We start from the raw sequence: 14469 nt of genomic DNA, 5'->3' as shown, positions 1-14469 counted from the left end.
CTGCCAACAACTGTCACACTTTTAATCTGCAACAAGATTGTCTCCTAGGCATGCTGGGTATTCTGAGCCCTTCTGAGGGTTCTGCACTGAGCAAAGCAGGCCCTGCATGCCTTGCCCTGCAGCAGGAAGCAGATAAAACACGAATAGATAGAAATAGCTATGAAGAGAGCTGAGACCCCTGAGCGTGCAGGGTGGGGGTGGGGCCTGGGGCTGGAGTAGACGAGAGAGAGGGAGGACTCTCAGGGCTGAGTTCCGAATGGGTGTGGAAGGAGATATATGGTGTCTGTCCACAGAGAGCAGAGGTCGCTTGTGGGTCCTGGCAGGAACAGCTTGGAGCTATGCCCCGGTTCCCTAAGGGCTCAGGAACACGGAAGGGCGACCAGTGGTGGGCATTCCAGATAGAGGGGACAGCAACGCTCAGGCCTGGTGGTGACAGCAGTCTGAACAAAACACAACAGAGGGAGCAGGGAGAGGGACAGGAAGCAGGAAAGGGTGGTTGGTGATGGGTTACAGGATGCCTGGGAAGCCAGCAGGAAAGCATAGGCTCATTCATTAGACAGAGGGGAGCCATGCAAGGCTCTGAGCAGGAGAATGACATAGTCGGAGCCGTGCCTAAGAAAGAGAGATCAGCTGCTGTTTGCTGGCAGCTTCGGAGTGGGACAGGAGGTAGCAGGATTAATTAGCAGACTGGTTCCAGGGAACTGAGGGGCCTGGGGTGAGAGTCTTATCAGCTCAGGACACGCCCACTGTGTACCCTACCCATCCCCAGGCCTCACTCCTCCTGTTTCTGAATGACTGATCCTGTTCCTTTGAGTCCCCAGGGCCCACCAGGATCTGAAGGCCTTCCAGGTCCCCAAGGTCCAGCGGTGAGTGAGTGGGCAGGCCATGGAGCTGTGGAGAGGGAGGGAGCCTCCTGACCCCTCCCTGTGGCTTGGGGACTAGAAGGGTGGGTTTCAGTTACATTCTTCTCTGTGGCAACAGGGTCCTCGAGGAGAGCGAGGCCCCCAGGGGAGCTCTGGTGAGAAGGGTGACCAGGTGAGTGTCGGCTGAAGGGGCTGGGGGCTGGGTTGAAGAGGCTGGGGGCGTGGTTGAAGGGGCTGGGGGCGGGGTTGAAGAGGCTGGCCACTAGTTCTGGTTCTCCTATCCAGTCTCCCACCTCCTAGCCAGAGCCTCCCCTACTGGCCATCTTGGGTAGATGAGGACAAAGCTTGCAGGCTTGCTCTACCTGTTCCCCTTTCCACCCAAGTGGCCAGGTGGAGGGGTGACCTCCTCACTTCTTCCCCTAGGGATTTCAAGGCCAGCCAGGCTTTCCAGGCCCACCGGTGAGTAAAGACACAAAAGTTCCCTGTAATGTGGTCCCAATGAGAAGAGCAGGTCTGGCCAGTCCCCGCTGGATGAAAATGAACCTGGGGAGGGAGTCAAGAGATGGAAGGACCGAGTAGGTGGCCGGACCGTGTAGGAGGCCACGATAGAGTCTAGGAACCAGATGTAAAGAGCAGACCTTATGGGTGGCCACAGAGGACCAGACAGACAGAAGAAACACACAGAGAAAGAAGGGAGATGGAGCCCCACTTTTATTCCTGCCTGCTTCTTTGTCAATCCAGGGTCCCCCAGGATTCCCAGGCAAAGCTGGAGCCCCTGGCCCTCCTGGTCCCCAAGCAGAGAAGGTGAGCAGAAACCCACATCTGAGCCAGGAAGCTCTCATGACTCTGTTCAGGCCTTCAAGGAATCCACAGGCCTCTTTCCTCTGAAGCCACACATTAACCTCTCACTGTGAGAAAAACAAGTGAGAAAAATAAACAGTGGGGGGAACCCAAAAGGTAGAGAGCCATCAGAGCTGAGGACCCCACTGGAAGAGAGGACAAGTCCCCCCCACTGTTTCCCCAAGCCAGGACCCATCAGCCATAGGCAGATCTCTGATGGCTGACAGCTCCCTCTCATCCCTTCTCTGTGGAGTCCTCCTTAGGCTGATCATTGCAGAGAACCCCAAACTGCTGGCCCGAGGTGCTACATCACAACGCTCAGTGAAGCCAACATATGCTAGAACTGTTCTGACCCCTCCTGGTGGACGGTGGTATTGCAACATCCCTGGTTTTCTCCCCTGTAGTTCTTTCCCTTTCTGCAGCCCCCTCCACAGATGCTGCTGATCCAGGGCCGTGCCTCTCTCTCCTGCCCAGGGGAGGTAGCAGCCTTTCCTTAAGCTTCTTACCTCCCAGTCCGCATGCCTGTTCTCACTGCTGCCCTGCTTTGGGCCTTAAGGGGCTACCTGGGAACTGTGGCTGTGTTTGCAGGCCGTTTTACAGTCCCTGAGCCTTTTATTAGACAAAAGTTCATGTAAAATCTCAAATAATACAGACACAAGGGAAGATGCTCTGGGTAAAACCTGGAAGAAGGTTCTGGAGTCCTATCCTCTGGGCCAGAAACCTACTTTATGCTCCCAGCTTCAGGGCTCCCCCACCCCACCCCCCAACAACCCCTTGGACCCTGAGATGTGATTTGAAAGGCACTGGGTCTGCTTGACAAAGTGCAGCTTGTTATTCAGCGCGCTTCCCAGTCAGGTGACCACCGGCCCAGCCTCCTCTCCCAGCCCATCCGCCATAAGGGCCCTGACACCCAGGTCAAGCAAACCTTTCTGTCCTAGGTCCCCTCTAGCTTCCTCCTGCCCCATCCCAGGCATTCTTCAGAGTGCGCCACCTGGTGACACTTCTGTGACATTTTCCCTGAGCCCCGGCCACCACGGGTCTCCCACCCCTACCCTTGGGCTCTGCAGCCCCATCTTTGCAAAGCAGATATGGGGTGTTGCACTGCCATCGCCTCCAGCAGGTCCGTGGTACTCGAGGGGTCACGCTACCCTGGAGTGCAGGAATCTCCCCATCTTTTTCGCCTTGAGGTGTTAGAGCCCACATACACAGCATGTAATTAATGTGATATAGATTAAACACATCCACCCATCCATGTGCCAGTCCCAGGGACAACCCTGAGAAGAGGTTGGTCTGAGCAAGTTCTGTCTCTCTCCAAAAAGCAGTGAGGAAAATGGGGAGGAGGGGACTTGGCAGAGGAGGACACATGCTCATCGGGTCAAGACGGAACTAGGGCTGGGAGCCAAATGCCCAGACTTCTAGGGGTCCGTGGTCCCCTTTGCCACGATTTCACTGGGTGTTCTGGTTTCAGGGCAGTGAAGGGATTCGAGGTCCATCGGGCTTGCCTGGTTCCCCTGGGCCACCAGGCCCTCCTGGGATTCAGGTGAGTGTGTACCCTCAGGGCCTGGCAGGTATGAGGGATGGAGTGAGAGCCTGTGTGAGTGACACATGTGTGGCAGGGATGTGAGCTGGGTAAAAGGTAGAGAGAGCCGTGGGGCTGGGGTAAAAGGTAGAGAGAGCCGTGGGGCTGGGGTAAAAGGTAGAGAGAGCCGTGGGGCTGGGGCAGCCTTCCAGAGATAGTACAGCATCCAGAAATGCCTTTCCCCTGTCTGCAGGGCCCTGCTGGGCTGGACGGTCTGGACGGGAAGGACGGCAAGCCCGGCCTGAGGGTAAGATGGGAATGTGTTTGGGGGTGTCTGTAGGCAGGAGCCTTATCCTTCTCCTGATAAAGTGTGCTGAGAAGTCACTAGTTCATCAGGGTGCCCAACTCTCCTCCTAGGCTGCTCCTTCTCCCAGGTGGCATCAGACTGCCCGGGCTTCTCACTCCTTCTAATAGATTTAGCCAGATTCAGTGGATTGGTCTCAGTGAAGACAGAATGGTGACAGAGATGCCATTTATATTCCAAAACTTGGGCAGCTAGAGAAAGGAAGCTAGGTTCTGGGGAGAACCAAGCTGTAGCCATGACAGGCCTGAGCAGGCCCTGGCTCCTTAGTTGAGTTTTGTTTTTTCTTTTTCTGGAGAATCTGTGAGAGATGGAAACATGGCATACGGAGAACATCGAGGTCAACGCCTATCCTTAACCAAAGAAAAAAAATCAGGGCCTACAGAGGGGCTGGGACCCATTCACAGTCCTCAGCCGGTCAGAGGCTGAGCCAGGCTGAGTTCCCTCCGCCCCACATGATGGCTCCACCAAATCCTGAGATGGAAGACTCGGACAAGCAGAGGCAGTGGGGAAAGAGTTGGGTGGAGGCCAAACCAAACTTCCTCAATGTTCCTTCTCTTTCCCTAGGGGGACCCAGGTCCCGCTGGCCCTCCTGGACTCATGGGACCCCCGGTAAGTTGAGAGCGGGAAGGAGCCAAAAGCTCCGAGACTCCTCCCAGCTATCCTCAGCTTCCCATTCCTCACGTTATGACTGTGATAGATTCCATTGATTTGGCCTGAGCAGGAGGGTGTGGGGAGTACCTCAGAGGAGGTAAGCGGAACATCTCCCTGCTTTTTCTTCCAGGGTTTCAAGGGGAAAACAGGGCATCCTGGCCTTCCTGGGCCTAAGGTAAGGGGGACTTTTGGACAATGGGCATCCCTAATCTCTTCAGGCCCAATGCCAGGCAGACATGGCAATCCAGCCTGGGTTTAAGATGTCACCTGGTCCCAGAATGAGATGTTACTCCAGCACCCTAGCTTCCTGAGGCCACTAGGGCCTGCCGAACTGGGTCAGGACTCTGCCACCTACCAGCCGAAGGGTGCCAGAGACCCTCTGGTCAAAGCCAGGGCAAGGTGGCAGAGTTCACTTGATCCAGGCTCAACAGAGGGTGGAAATACTAAGCTCCACTGTCCCCTCTCTCTTTTAGGGTGACTGCGGAAAACCAGGTCCCCCTGGCAGCAGTGGCCGGCCAGGTGCAGAGGTAAGGACTGGGTTTCTGTGCACACTGCTGTCACACAGCCTTGGGCTCTGCTATGTCCCAAGATGAAGCCTCTTCCTTCCTCACAGTGGCAAAGTGGCTGCCTTCTCTCCTTGGCTTTCTGCTGTGAAATTTCACCCCACATTGCACATCTTGACCCTTCTCCAACTTGAGAGCTGTAACTGGTCCCCTCCCTAGAAGGACAATTGGACAAGCCTGACCTTCTTAAGCCATAGAAAGCTAGGGTCTAAATTCAGAGCTCTGTCCAGCCCTCTGGCCATTGCTGCAGGCCGCTTCCCTCAGCCCGCTCCTACCGAGTAGCCACATATATGCAGGTCAGTTGGTTTCTGTGTCACCTCTTCCTTTCTCTGACTCCTGCAGGGTGAGCCTGGTGCCATGGGACCCCAGGGACGACCAGGACCCCCAGGTCATCTTGTGAGTTAAACGGGTTTTGTCTCTGCTTCTATGAATTAGGATGCCCCTGGGGGATGGGGTAAGCTGGTTATGCCACAGTAGCTGCCTTAGCCATGCAGAGGTATGAGGGGCTTTAGACTAATCTGACTCAGTGGTTTTTGCTTTTCGCCACTTTTGGGGTTCACTGTGCACACTCACATTTGCTTACCAGACACAAGTCATCCAGTTAGTCAGGAAGTAGTTATTGACGATCTGCTGCAGATCAGAGCCACAGCACAGAGTCAGACAGACAAGGGCCCTTACCCCACAGGGCTTCCCAGCAGGCACAGGAAACAGGCATCTGAAAGGTTCAAGTGATGAGGGGATGTTGCAGGGAAGACCTGGGATGTGGGGACAGCAGTCCCCAACCTGTGGGTTGAGATATCAGATACTGGTGTATCAGATTCATTATGATTCATAACAGTAGCAAAATGCCAGTGACAAAGTAGCACTGAAATGATTTTATGGTTGGGGGTCCCCACAGCATGAGGTATTAAAGGTTGAGAACCACTGCTTTAGGGGAACCCTTGCTGGAGGAGGGACATGGATACACAGAACCAAAAGCAGCCGGGAATTGATGTGTCTGAGGGACCTGAAGACTGTCACATTGGGGTAGCTTGATACATGTGTGACCAGAAAAGCTGAACTTTGAAAACGATACCTCTGGGGTGGGTGCAGGCAGGCATGCTCAGGAAAGGGCTGGTAAGTGGCAGGTGGGTGGCTGGGTGGCGGGAAGGGAGAGGGAACAGAGGGCTCAGGGGATCTGGGGTGCACTCAGAGGTGAGGAGCTCACTCTGAAGCAAGGGCAAGCTGAACGGTGGAAAGAGAGGGACCAAGAAGTTCTGCTGAGCGCCTGGGTGGGCAGGTGGTGGTTTTGCCATTAGGGGGAATTGGAGAGCATGTTTATTTAGTGGTGCTGTATTTTTCCATCCACTTTTCTCATCAGTGACACAAACGGCTGCCGATTGTGGCCTTTGATCAGTGTGACGGCACCAAGCCGACAGGGCTCCCAAGAAAGCAAATCCACTGGCGTGCTAGTCTAGCATGGCTGTATAATTTTCAGGAGGCGTTTGGGAACATTAAAAATAGCTCATGACGAAAAAATAGGAACTCTCAGGTCCCCGTTTTGTGTATCTCAAGGAGTACAGAGGCTCTGTTCTGGGGACCCCAGGTTTCCCCCTAGTCGTGTTCACATTAAGTATGAAGGAGTCATACACTGGACGGTGGGCCTGGTAGAGATTCCGTAGGATGGGGAGCTATGGATGAAGACCTGCTGGGCTCCCCCATCATTCCTCTCTTCAGCCCTATTCCCTGCTATGTGCTGGTCCCGGTGAGCATCCCCACTCTAGGAGTCTTACATGAGTAGTATAGGTGCCATGGTGCCAGAATGTTCTGGAAGGGGTGTGGAGGGATGTGCTCTGGGGAGGAGCTGAGCACTCTTGGGTTCAGAGAAGCTATTGCTCTGCTGAGGGATGTGACCTTTGGACTGTAGGCATCTCAGATACAGCTCCAGCAGTGTCAGAAGGGAACAACCCCAGGGGTTAGAGTGTCATTGCTTCCCAGAGTGTGGGGCTACAGAGCTTTCCCATGTGGATGCTGGGGTCAGCCTTTCTGTTCTGCCCTCAAAGATCTCCCCCTTCCTGATATGGAAAAGGGCTTTGGAGACAGCTGGCTTCCCTTCTGTGGCTGTAGGGGATGGGGACATGGTCTCTGGTACATGTTGTCCCTGCCCTTCAGCTCTGCTGTACAAAACCTGGCTGCTGGTTTTACCTCCTTCACAAAACAACAGGAGTCTGGGCTGCCTTTAGGAAGCACAGGGTCTCAGGAGAGGTCCCGGCTAGTGGTTTGTTCTCCCCTGCCTTTGGCCTCTGCACCTCACAACCTAGGTGCACCCGTCAGCGAGCACTGGGCACAAGGGTCCTGTCTATTCAGCCCCTCCCACCTCTGCTCTGGAACCAGAGCTCCTGGTAGAAGTTCAAGTGTAAGATTGGAAGGAAGGGGAGATTTCGGGGGGAGAGCAGAGCTAATGCAGTGTAGGGGTGTTCCTGCTTCCGCCTACACCCCCCCCCCCAGCCTGGGCTTTAGGTCAAAGCCCTTACCATGCCTTGACTCCCCTGTCCCTAGGGGCCACAGGGGCCTCCAGGCCAGCCGGGTCCACCTGGGATCTCCACTATGGTGAGTGACTTTCTTCCAAGTATTTCCTCAAGGAACATTGAACATTGCCTTTTCTGCTGTGGGCTCTTTCCAAAGCCAACGGATGGAGAATGTTTTTGTCCTCCCTCCTTCTCAGCAGCAGCCTCTCACTTGTCCTAAAAATCTCCCTTCTGGGATGAGGCAAAGGGTGGTTCAAGGCCATCCTAGGGCCGTCTGCCCCTTTGGGGTCTGGCCCCTGGAACATGGTGGTGAGGGTTGGGTTCTGCCTCTGGACTTGTGGGTTCTGCTTCTCCTTTCCCCGCTGACTTTCATCCTATTTTCCAGGGCCTGAAAGGAGATCGGGGAGCCCCTGGAGAAAGGGGTTTGGCAGGCCTCCCAGGCCAACCTGGCACACCTGGACACCCTGGCCCTCCGGTAAGACCCCACATCTTACAGCCCAGCCCAGGGAGAGGACTTGGCTTTGTCCAACACACCTGGGATCTCCAGGAAAGGAGAGGGTGTTAGCATGGCAGGGTGGCAGCATGGGCCTGTGTCTAGGGATTGGATTGTATCCTGAAAGACCAGCCCTGCAAGCCAGCACTGAGCCAGCTGCACGCAAGGGTACTGCCTCTGAGGACATATCATCAACCTAATGCACCCTTGTCAAGGTGCCAGGAAGAGAAGACTTGGTCCATGTGTTGGCCTTGCCCCTGCCCCAGTGGAGCTTGTCAGTAACCACAAAAAGTCTTTGAAAATGTCAGGAACCAGAAATACTGTGCTATTACTGTAACTTTGAGAGCGCTGCAGAAGCCAGACTTGATCTCAGCCCGTTTAGCATTCAGAGTGATGCTATATTGGTCACTGACTGTGCCGAAGTGAGCCTTAGCTTATGTTGGATGTGTGTTTTTTCTTAATGTGTTCTGCAACACTATTTGGAGGTCCAATTGTCCCTGGGGTTTCAGATGAGGAAATGAGGGTTCAGTGTGATTGAGCTGATGGCTCTGAGTTACACAGCTAGTAAATGGGAGAGCTGAGACTTGATCCCCAGCCTGCTCTACTGCAAATTCTGCACCCCTTCGCCATTGCAAATTTTGCGTCCCTTCACCAACCTGCGCAGCTTTCCCTCTATAGAGGTCCAGACAGGCAAACCACATGAGTGCAGCTGATTGCTGGTCTCGGGGATGTAAAGGTTCTGAGAAGCCAGAGAAGGGGGCCCAGGTCTCTATGACGGGGGCTTTCCCACCAAGCAGACTTTCCTCCAGAGCACAGTAGCAAACCAGAGCTGGTCGATAGTCCCTGGTGAGATGGACGAGGACATGCCATGTGGGCATGGTCACTGGACCTATTTCCCAGAGGGCTAGCGATCAGCACTCCCGCTCACTGTGAACTCCACCCCTGGGGATGTCATCCCTTCCAGGCTCCCTCCCTCCCTGCAGACTCAGGAGCTGCCAGGGCCCTGGAAGCATCTATTTCTTGACCTGCAATCACAGATTTTCCTTCTTCAGCGACCACCAGAAAGGCCTGGGCAATTCAGGGGGTCAGGGGCTGGACAACCCTGAGCTGTTGTGGTGTCATGGGGGGAAGGAAAGAGGTCAGCTTGTCCTGGCCAGTCTCTGTCTCGCTGAGGACAGAGGCTCACCGTTCATGTGGCCCTTCAGCAAGCATTTAGTGCACACTGAGAGCCAGGGAATGCATACAGTTCTCAAGGAAAAAAGACACCTCTGCCCTAGCTCCAGCAGGTTGGAGTGGGGGTGGGGGGAGCTGCAGGATCAGGGTTCCTTGATAGAACAAGAGAGGTGTGAGGGAGGTAGGGTGGGGTTGACAGACTGCTCATTCTATTTCTAATGATCTCTACTCCCCAGGGTGAACCTGGGTCAGATGGTGCGGCTGGCAAAGAGGTACGATTACGTTGCTCTCTCTTCCCCTTGGGGACATTTCTTCTTGGTCCTCATCTTGATTCTATCCCTTATTCAGTAAGCAAATGCCATGGGCACAGACTATCTCCTATAGAAACTATACCCATAGTTTCCACATCCAGAAACTCAACCAATCTCAGGTTGATTGAAAACATTCAGGGAAAAATCGCATGTGTACTGAACATGTACAGACTTTTTTTTTTTTTGAGACTATGTACCCAGACTGGCCTGGAACTTTAGAGCCCAAACTGGCCTCAAACTTATGATCCTCCTGCTCCAGCCTCCCTAGTGCTTATAGGTGTGCACACCACCACTCCTGCTCACTTTTTCCCTGACCACGATTCCCTAAACGGCAGCATTTACACTGGTCGCTATTGTTAAGCAGGTCAGAGGTGATGTAGAGCACACAGACAGGTACACACAGGTTATAGCCAAGTGTCACACCACTTTACAAATGGGACTCGAGACAGACATGGGGATACAGTCCCCTACAGATATCCAGTGCCAACTACATGCAAGAAGCTGGTAACTCTTATCCTAATGGAATAAGAGGACCCTGTTTCTGGTCAGAAAGAGATAGCAATGATTAACAGTCTCCAAACAAATGTTCCCTGGGCCCCCGCCCCCGCCTGGCCCTCTGCTCTTTCAGACTGGCCTTCCTACTCCGACTTCTTGTCACATCAATTCATCTGTGATGAGGGATCAGCCAATGCTATCAAACAAGGCCATGCCACTGGGGACGTCATCCTCCCTCCCAGCTGTCAGCCCCCTCTGGTCGGAAGGGAAGCTGTCATCTCTTCTCACACAGCCCAGCTGGACATAACCAGGGTCCTAGGGTGGAAAAAGGTGGTCCTTCCCACTGCATGTCCCCTGCTCCCACCCCAGGGAGCCTCAGTGATGCTGCCCAGACTTGACCCCAGACTTCTGCTTTCTTATAGGGACCTCCCGGAAAGCAGGGGCTCTATGGACCTCCTGGCCCAAAGGTGAGCGACCTCTCGCTGGGTCTGAAAAGAGGTACTCAGGTGCGGCGAACCCCCCTGGCCAGCAGGGAAGAACGACCACCGAGTCGAGGATTCTTCTCAAATCACGCTTTATTGGAGCCTCTTGGTTGAAGGGAGAGCAGGAAGCGAAGGGCCCAGAGCACTAAGCGGCAGCCGCTTATATAGGGAGAGCAGACAGGGGTCGTGCCTGGATTGGCTATTCGCTCGTCTTTCGATGCCCCCGGCCACGGGATTGGTCAAGATTACTGCGCACTACTGCGCATGCGAGAGGTTCCGTCTACAGCCTTGCCTAATATGGAGTTGTTTACTCGGTGGTGCAGGGGCTCGGCGCCATCTTGTAATGGCAGCCAGCAAATCGGCTCCCTGCACTCAGGAACTCCAAGATGCCATTGTAGCCACAGAGGAAGCCTAGGATGGCCAATAGGCAGAAAAGGGAGATGCGACCTCACCTGGAACTGTCCCATCTATATCTTGGGGAATGGAAGTCTCACTAATCCCCTAATCATGGCCCACTCTGGCTCACTCCAGGGCCTCTGGATTGGTCTAGGGGTAAAAAGAAGTCCCTGGACAGACACTCCCTTCGTCTAGTCACACTGACACTAGAGTGTGGAAGCAGCGCTGCGGGACCCCAGGAAGGACTCCTAACTCTAACTGGCCCTGAGGGAGGAAGGCTGCAGGAAGGGCAGGAACATTCCAGCAGAGAAGAGCAGAGGGGTAATCATCAGGGTGCTGAGGCTGGGGAGACTTCCAGACAGCAGATTCAAGAAATATGGTAGAATCAGAGAGTGACAGGCAGCTAGATCTAGCAAGGACACAAGGCTGGGGAAGATGTGAGGATGACGTTATGGTCTTGCCTGAGCCAGGAAAGGGACCTTCCTACTGAGGGTATGTGGGAGCCATAAGCATTTCCAGCAAAGAGGGATGTGAGCATTGCCTTCCAGAAGCACTGCTCTGGGAGGTGGTGAGGCAGAAGAGCCTGTATCGTCATGGCTGCAGCTCAGCGGGAGATGCTGGGCACCTGGGGAAGGGGCTGACACACTGTGACAGACTTGGAAACAGCCAGTAATGCTGTACTGTGACTTGCTGTCTTTGTAGGGTGATCCAGGACCTGCAGGACAGAAGGGCCAAGCAGGAGAGAAGGGAAGATCTGGCATGCCAGGGGGACCTGGCAAGAGCGGTTCCATGGGACCTGTTGGGCCACCAGGTCCTGCAGGAGAAAGAGGCCACCCTGGGTCCCCAGGGCCTGCAGGGAACCCTGGATTGCCTGGTTTGCCAGGCTCTATGGTAAGGGGAGGCCAGCAGCCACGGGCTGGCACATGGTTACTTTAGCAACTCCTGCTGACATTCTACAGGAAAGAGCTCAACTCCAGGTGGCTTCTAGTTTTTCATGGGAAAGTGTGGGAGCTTCAGGTGCCCCTCCCATCCCAAACAGCATTTTAGCACAAAATGTATTGTACTATTTCAGGGTGGGTAGCACTTTGGATTAAGCCTCCGTGGGAGGCTCCCAGGACCTTTACCCTCTGCTCCATCTTTTATTTCTGGAAACCAAGTCTGTTCACTGGGAAAGTGCCAAGCTTGGACGTATAATTGAGGCCAGGTTTCTTCTCTTTCATCAGGGAGACATGGTGAATTATGATGACATCAAGAGGTTCATCAGACAAGAGATCATTAAAATGTTTGATGGTAATTGGCAGCCGGCTGGGTGGCAGTGGTTAATGTTTGCCCTTACCAGTCATTTCTTCACCCGGTCCTGCCTTCCTTTTCCTTAAAGCTCAGTGTCCTCCCCTTCCCACCCTCGCACATTTACAGACAGCAGGTGACAGGCATATGCTCACCTATCCATCAGACCTCCCTTGTCACCTGCTCTGTTCAGAGATGAATCGGTTCTCTTCTGCCCTCCCGATCCCCCACTCGAGCAAAGGAGGTTAAGAAAGCCAATTTCAAACGAGCCTGTGTGGAGGCACTTCTGAGGAGAGGGGCGAGCAGACAGAAGGTGCTGCTAGGGTTGGTTTGAAGCCCTTTTTCCTGCCTGTGTGCTGTGGACTCAGGGGAACATGGATGCTGGGCATCCTGCTTAGGAAAGAGACCTCTCTGGACCACATTCTGAAGCCAGTGGTGTACCAGGGGTGATGGTTACAGGAAAGAGATGCCCAAATCAGATCCATGCTTCTGAAAGGTCTGAATGGGAGGGCACATGGGGGCCACAGCACACGACCTCCCTCAGGAGGGCAGCCCGTGCTCCCCAGCCTGATACTTCTCTGCATTTGGAGGCTGTCCCGTGCTGGTGGCATGTCTACAGCATCTGCAGCCACTCTGAGTACCTGGTCGCCCAGTGACCTGGCCTTTGTCTTTACAGAGAGGATGGCTTACTATACCTCCAGGATGCAGTTCCCCATGGAGGTGGCAGCAGCTCCAGGCCGGCCAGGGCCCCCTGGAAAGGATGGTGCTCCAGGCCGGCCAGGTGCTCCAGGGTCACCTGGGCTCCCTGGTCAGATAGGCCGAGAAGGACGCCAGGGTTTGCCAGGAATGAGAGGTAGCTCTACTTTCTGAATCTCTGGGGTATAGGGTATCTGCAGCTGTGTGTGGGCTGGCTGTTGTGACTCTGTGTGTGTGTGTGTGTGTGTGTGTGTGTGTGTGTGTGTGTGTGTGTGTGTGTGTAGCAATTCACATGGCTATCATTTTTCTGCTTAGAGATAGAACTTAACTTCATTTCTGTTGTTGCAGGATTACCTGGCACCAAAGGTGAAAAGGGAGATATTGGTGTTGGCATCGCAGGAGAAAATGGTCTTCCTGGTCCCCCAGGTAGGAGAACCCAGTCAATTCAGAACACAACACAAATTCAGAACAACAGAACCCACCCTCTCATCACCCCCGCCCCGCTTCTTTACAACATAATCATTAGAACAGCAAATAATGCCAGGCTAATTACCACTTACAGAAATGCTCCCAGCTCAAGATACAGTGCTAAGGCCTGAAGGGGAGGAGTGGAGAGAGAGACTGTCTGCCTCTTTCCTAAGCTAGGCTCGCATGATGCAGTGTGTGTGTTGGGGAACTGCATGTAGTAGGGGCCAGAAATCCAAGTCTCAGATCTGTTTGGCATTTACTGGTCCTGTGATGCTGATGAAGTCACTTAAGCCCTCAGAGTCGTTCTCCAAGATAAATGGTCAGAAAGTTGAGAGTGGTTAAAACCTGGTGACCAAGCTCTGAAGCTCAGCTTCGCTACTTACCCCATGGGTATTACCTACATGTGACTTTTCTGAGTCCTGTCATTCTCCCCAGGAGCTATTTTGTGGATGCAGTGATGTATTACAGGCTCATGATCCTTTTTTCCTGATACACAGACCCTTCCAATAAAACCAGCCAGAAGTGTGGCTGTCCTTTTGAAATCAATATGAGGAGCAGGCAGGTCTAAAAAAAAAAAAAAAGCATGCTTCAACCTGGCAAATATGCATGAAATGAAGGTGTCACTGGTCACAGCCATTCTCTCTTGTCATCTGGGTCTCCTGATTTCCCTTCTGTGGCTCTTCTCTCCGTAGGTCCTCAGGGACCTCCCGGTTACGGCAAGATGGGTGCAACAGGGCCAATGGGCCAGCAAGGCATTCCAGGCATCCCCGGCCCCCCAGGTCCTATGGGTCAGCCAGGGAAGGCTGGCCACTGCAACCCCTCAGACTGCTTTGGGGCCATGCCAATGGAGCAACAGTACCCCCCCATGAAAAGCATGAAGGGGCCTTTTGGCTGAAACCACCACCTGCACGGAGATGAAGGACTCCAAGAGGAATTAGTGGGCAAAGCTTACAGACTCTGATGGGTTGTGAATGTTTGTGCTATTCTTTCGTTTGTTGTTGTTGCTGTTAATATTTTTTTTAACAATAAAGAAACAAAACTATTTGTAACCCCACTTCCATGGGGTTCTCCTGGTGCTGCAGCCGCGTCTTCTCTGTCATTTGGTCCTAGGGTTATGAGAGGATGTGTCCCTATGGTCTACGGCCAGCCTGTAGGTTTGTGTTGTGCTAGGCACAGGCTGTCCACTTGCCCTGCTCTCTCTCTCTAGGCACCGCCAGGGCACACTTGCCTTGGTAGGGAAGAGGTACTGCTCAGTCCCCGGAGTGAGTCAAAAGCAGGTTCAGAGACCGCTGAGACACGCTCAGAAAGGTTGCTCCCTGTCTTCTTTCTGAATGAACCCAGTATTTGGTAGCCCATTCTCC

The 14469-nt window shown here is 53.8% G+C and overlaps 1 protein-coding gene across 1 annotated transcript in view; it reads left to right on the top strand.

The window, feature by feature from the left end:
* The window catches only part of Col16a1 (collagen type XVI alpha 1 chain), a 52861-nt gene extending 38699 nt beyond the window's left edge, over positions 1–14162 (top strand). The window contains exons 54-72 of the mRNA XM_038333206.1: positions 822–866; positions 982–1035; positions 1287–1322; positions 1605–1667; positions 3172–3243; positions 3476–3529; positions 4151–4195; positions 4368–4412; positions 4711–4764; positions 5143–5196; positions 7339–7389; positions 7693–7782; positions 9210–9245; positions 10202–10246; positions 11360–11548; positions 11881–11947; positions 12621–12797; positions 12989–13066; positions 13801–14162. Coding sequence (XP_038189134.1) covers positions 822–866; positions 982–1035; positions 1287–1322; positions 1605–1667; positions 3172–3243; positions 3476–3529; positions 4151–4195; positions 4368–4412; positions 4711–4764; positions 5143–5196; positions 7339–7389; positions 7693–7782; positions 9210–9245; positions 10202–10246; positions 11360–11548; positions 11881–11947; positions 12621–12797; positions 12989–13066; positions 13801–14003 — 1458 coding nt within the window. The 3' untranslated portion in view covers positions 14004–14162. The remainder of the gene's footprint in view (positions 1–821; positions 867–981; positions 1036–1286; positions 1323–1604; positions 1668–3171; positions 3244–3475; positions 3530–4150; positions 4196–4367; positions 4413–4710; positions 4765–5142; positions 5197–7338; positions 7390–7692; positions 7783–9209; positions 9246–10201; positions 10247–11359; positions 11549–11880; positions 11948–12620; positions 12798–12988; positions 13067–13800) is intronic.
* Positions 14163–14469: the final 307 nt, after the last annotated feature.

This window comes from Arvicola amphibius, chromosome 6, assembly GCF_903992535.2.
Source record: "Arvicola amphibius chromosome 6, mArvAmp1.2, whole genome shotgun sequence".
Classification (NCBI taxonomy): Eukaryota; Metazoa; Chordata; class Mammalia; order Rodentia; family Cricetidae; genus Arvicola; species Arvicola amphibius.
The sequence above is the reverse complement of the archived record's forward strand: the minus strand, read 5'-3'. Positions and strand labels throughout refer to the sequence as shown.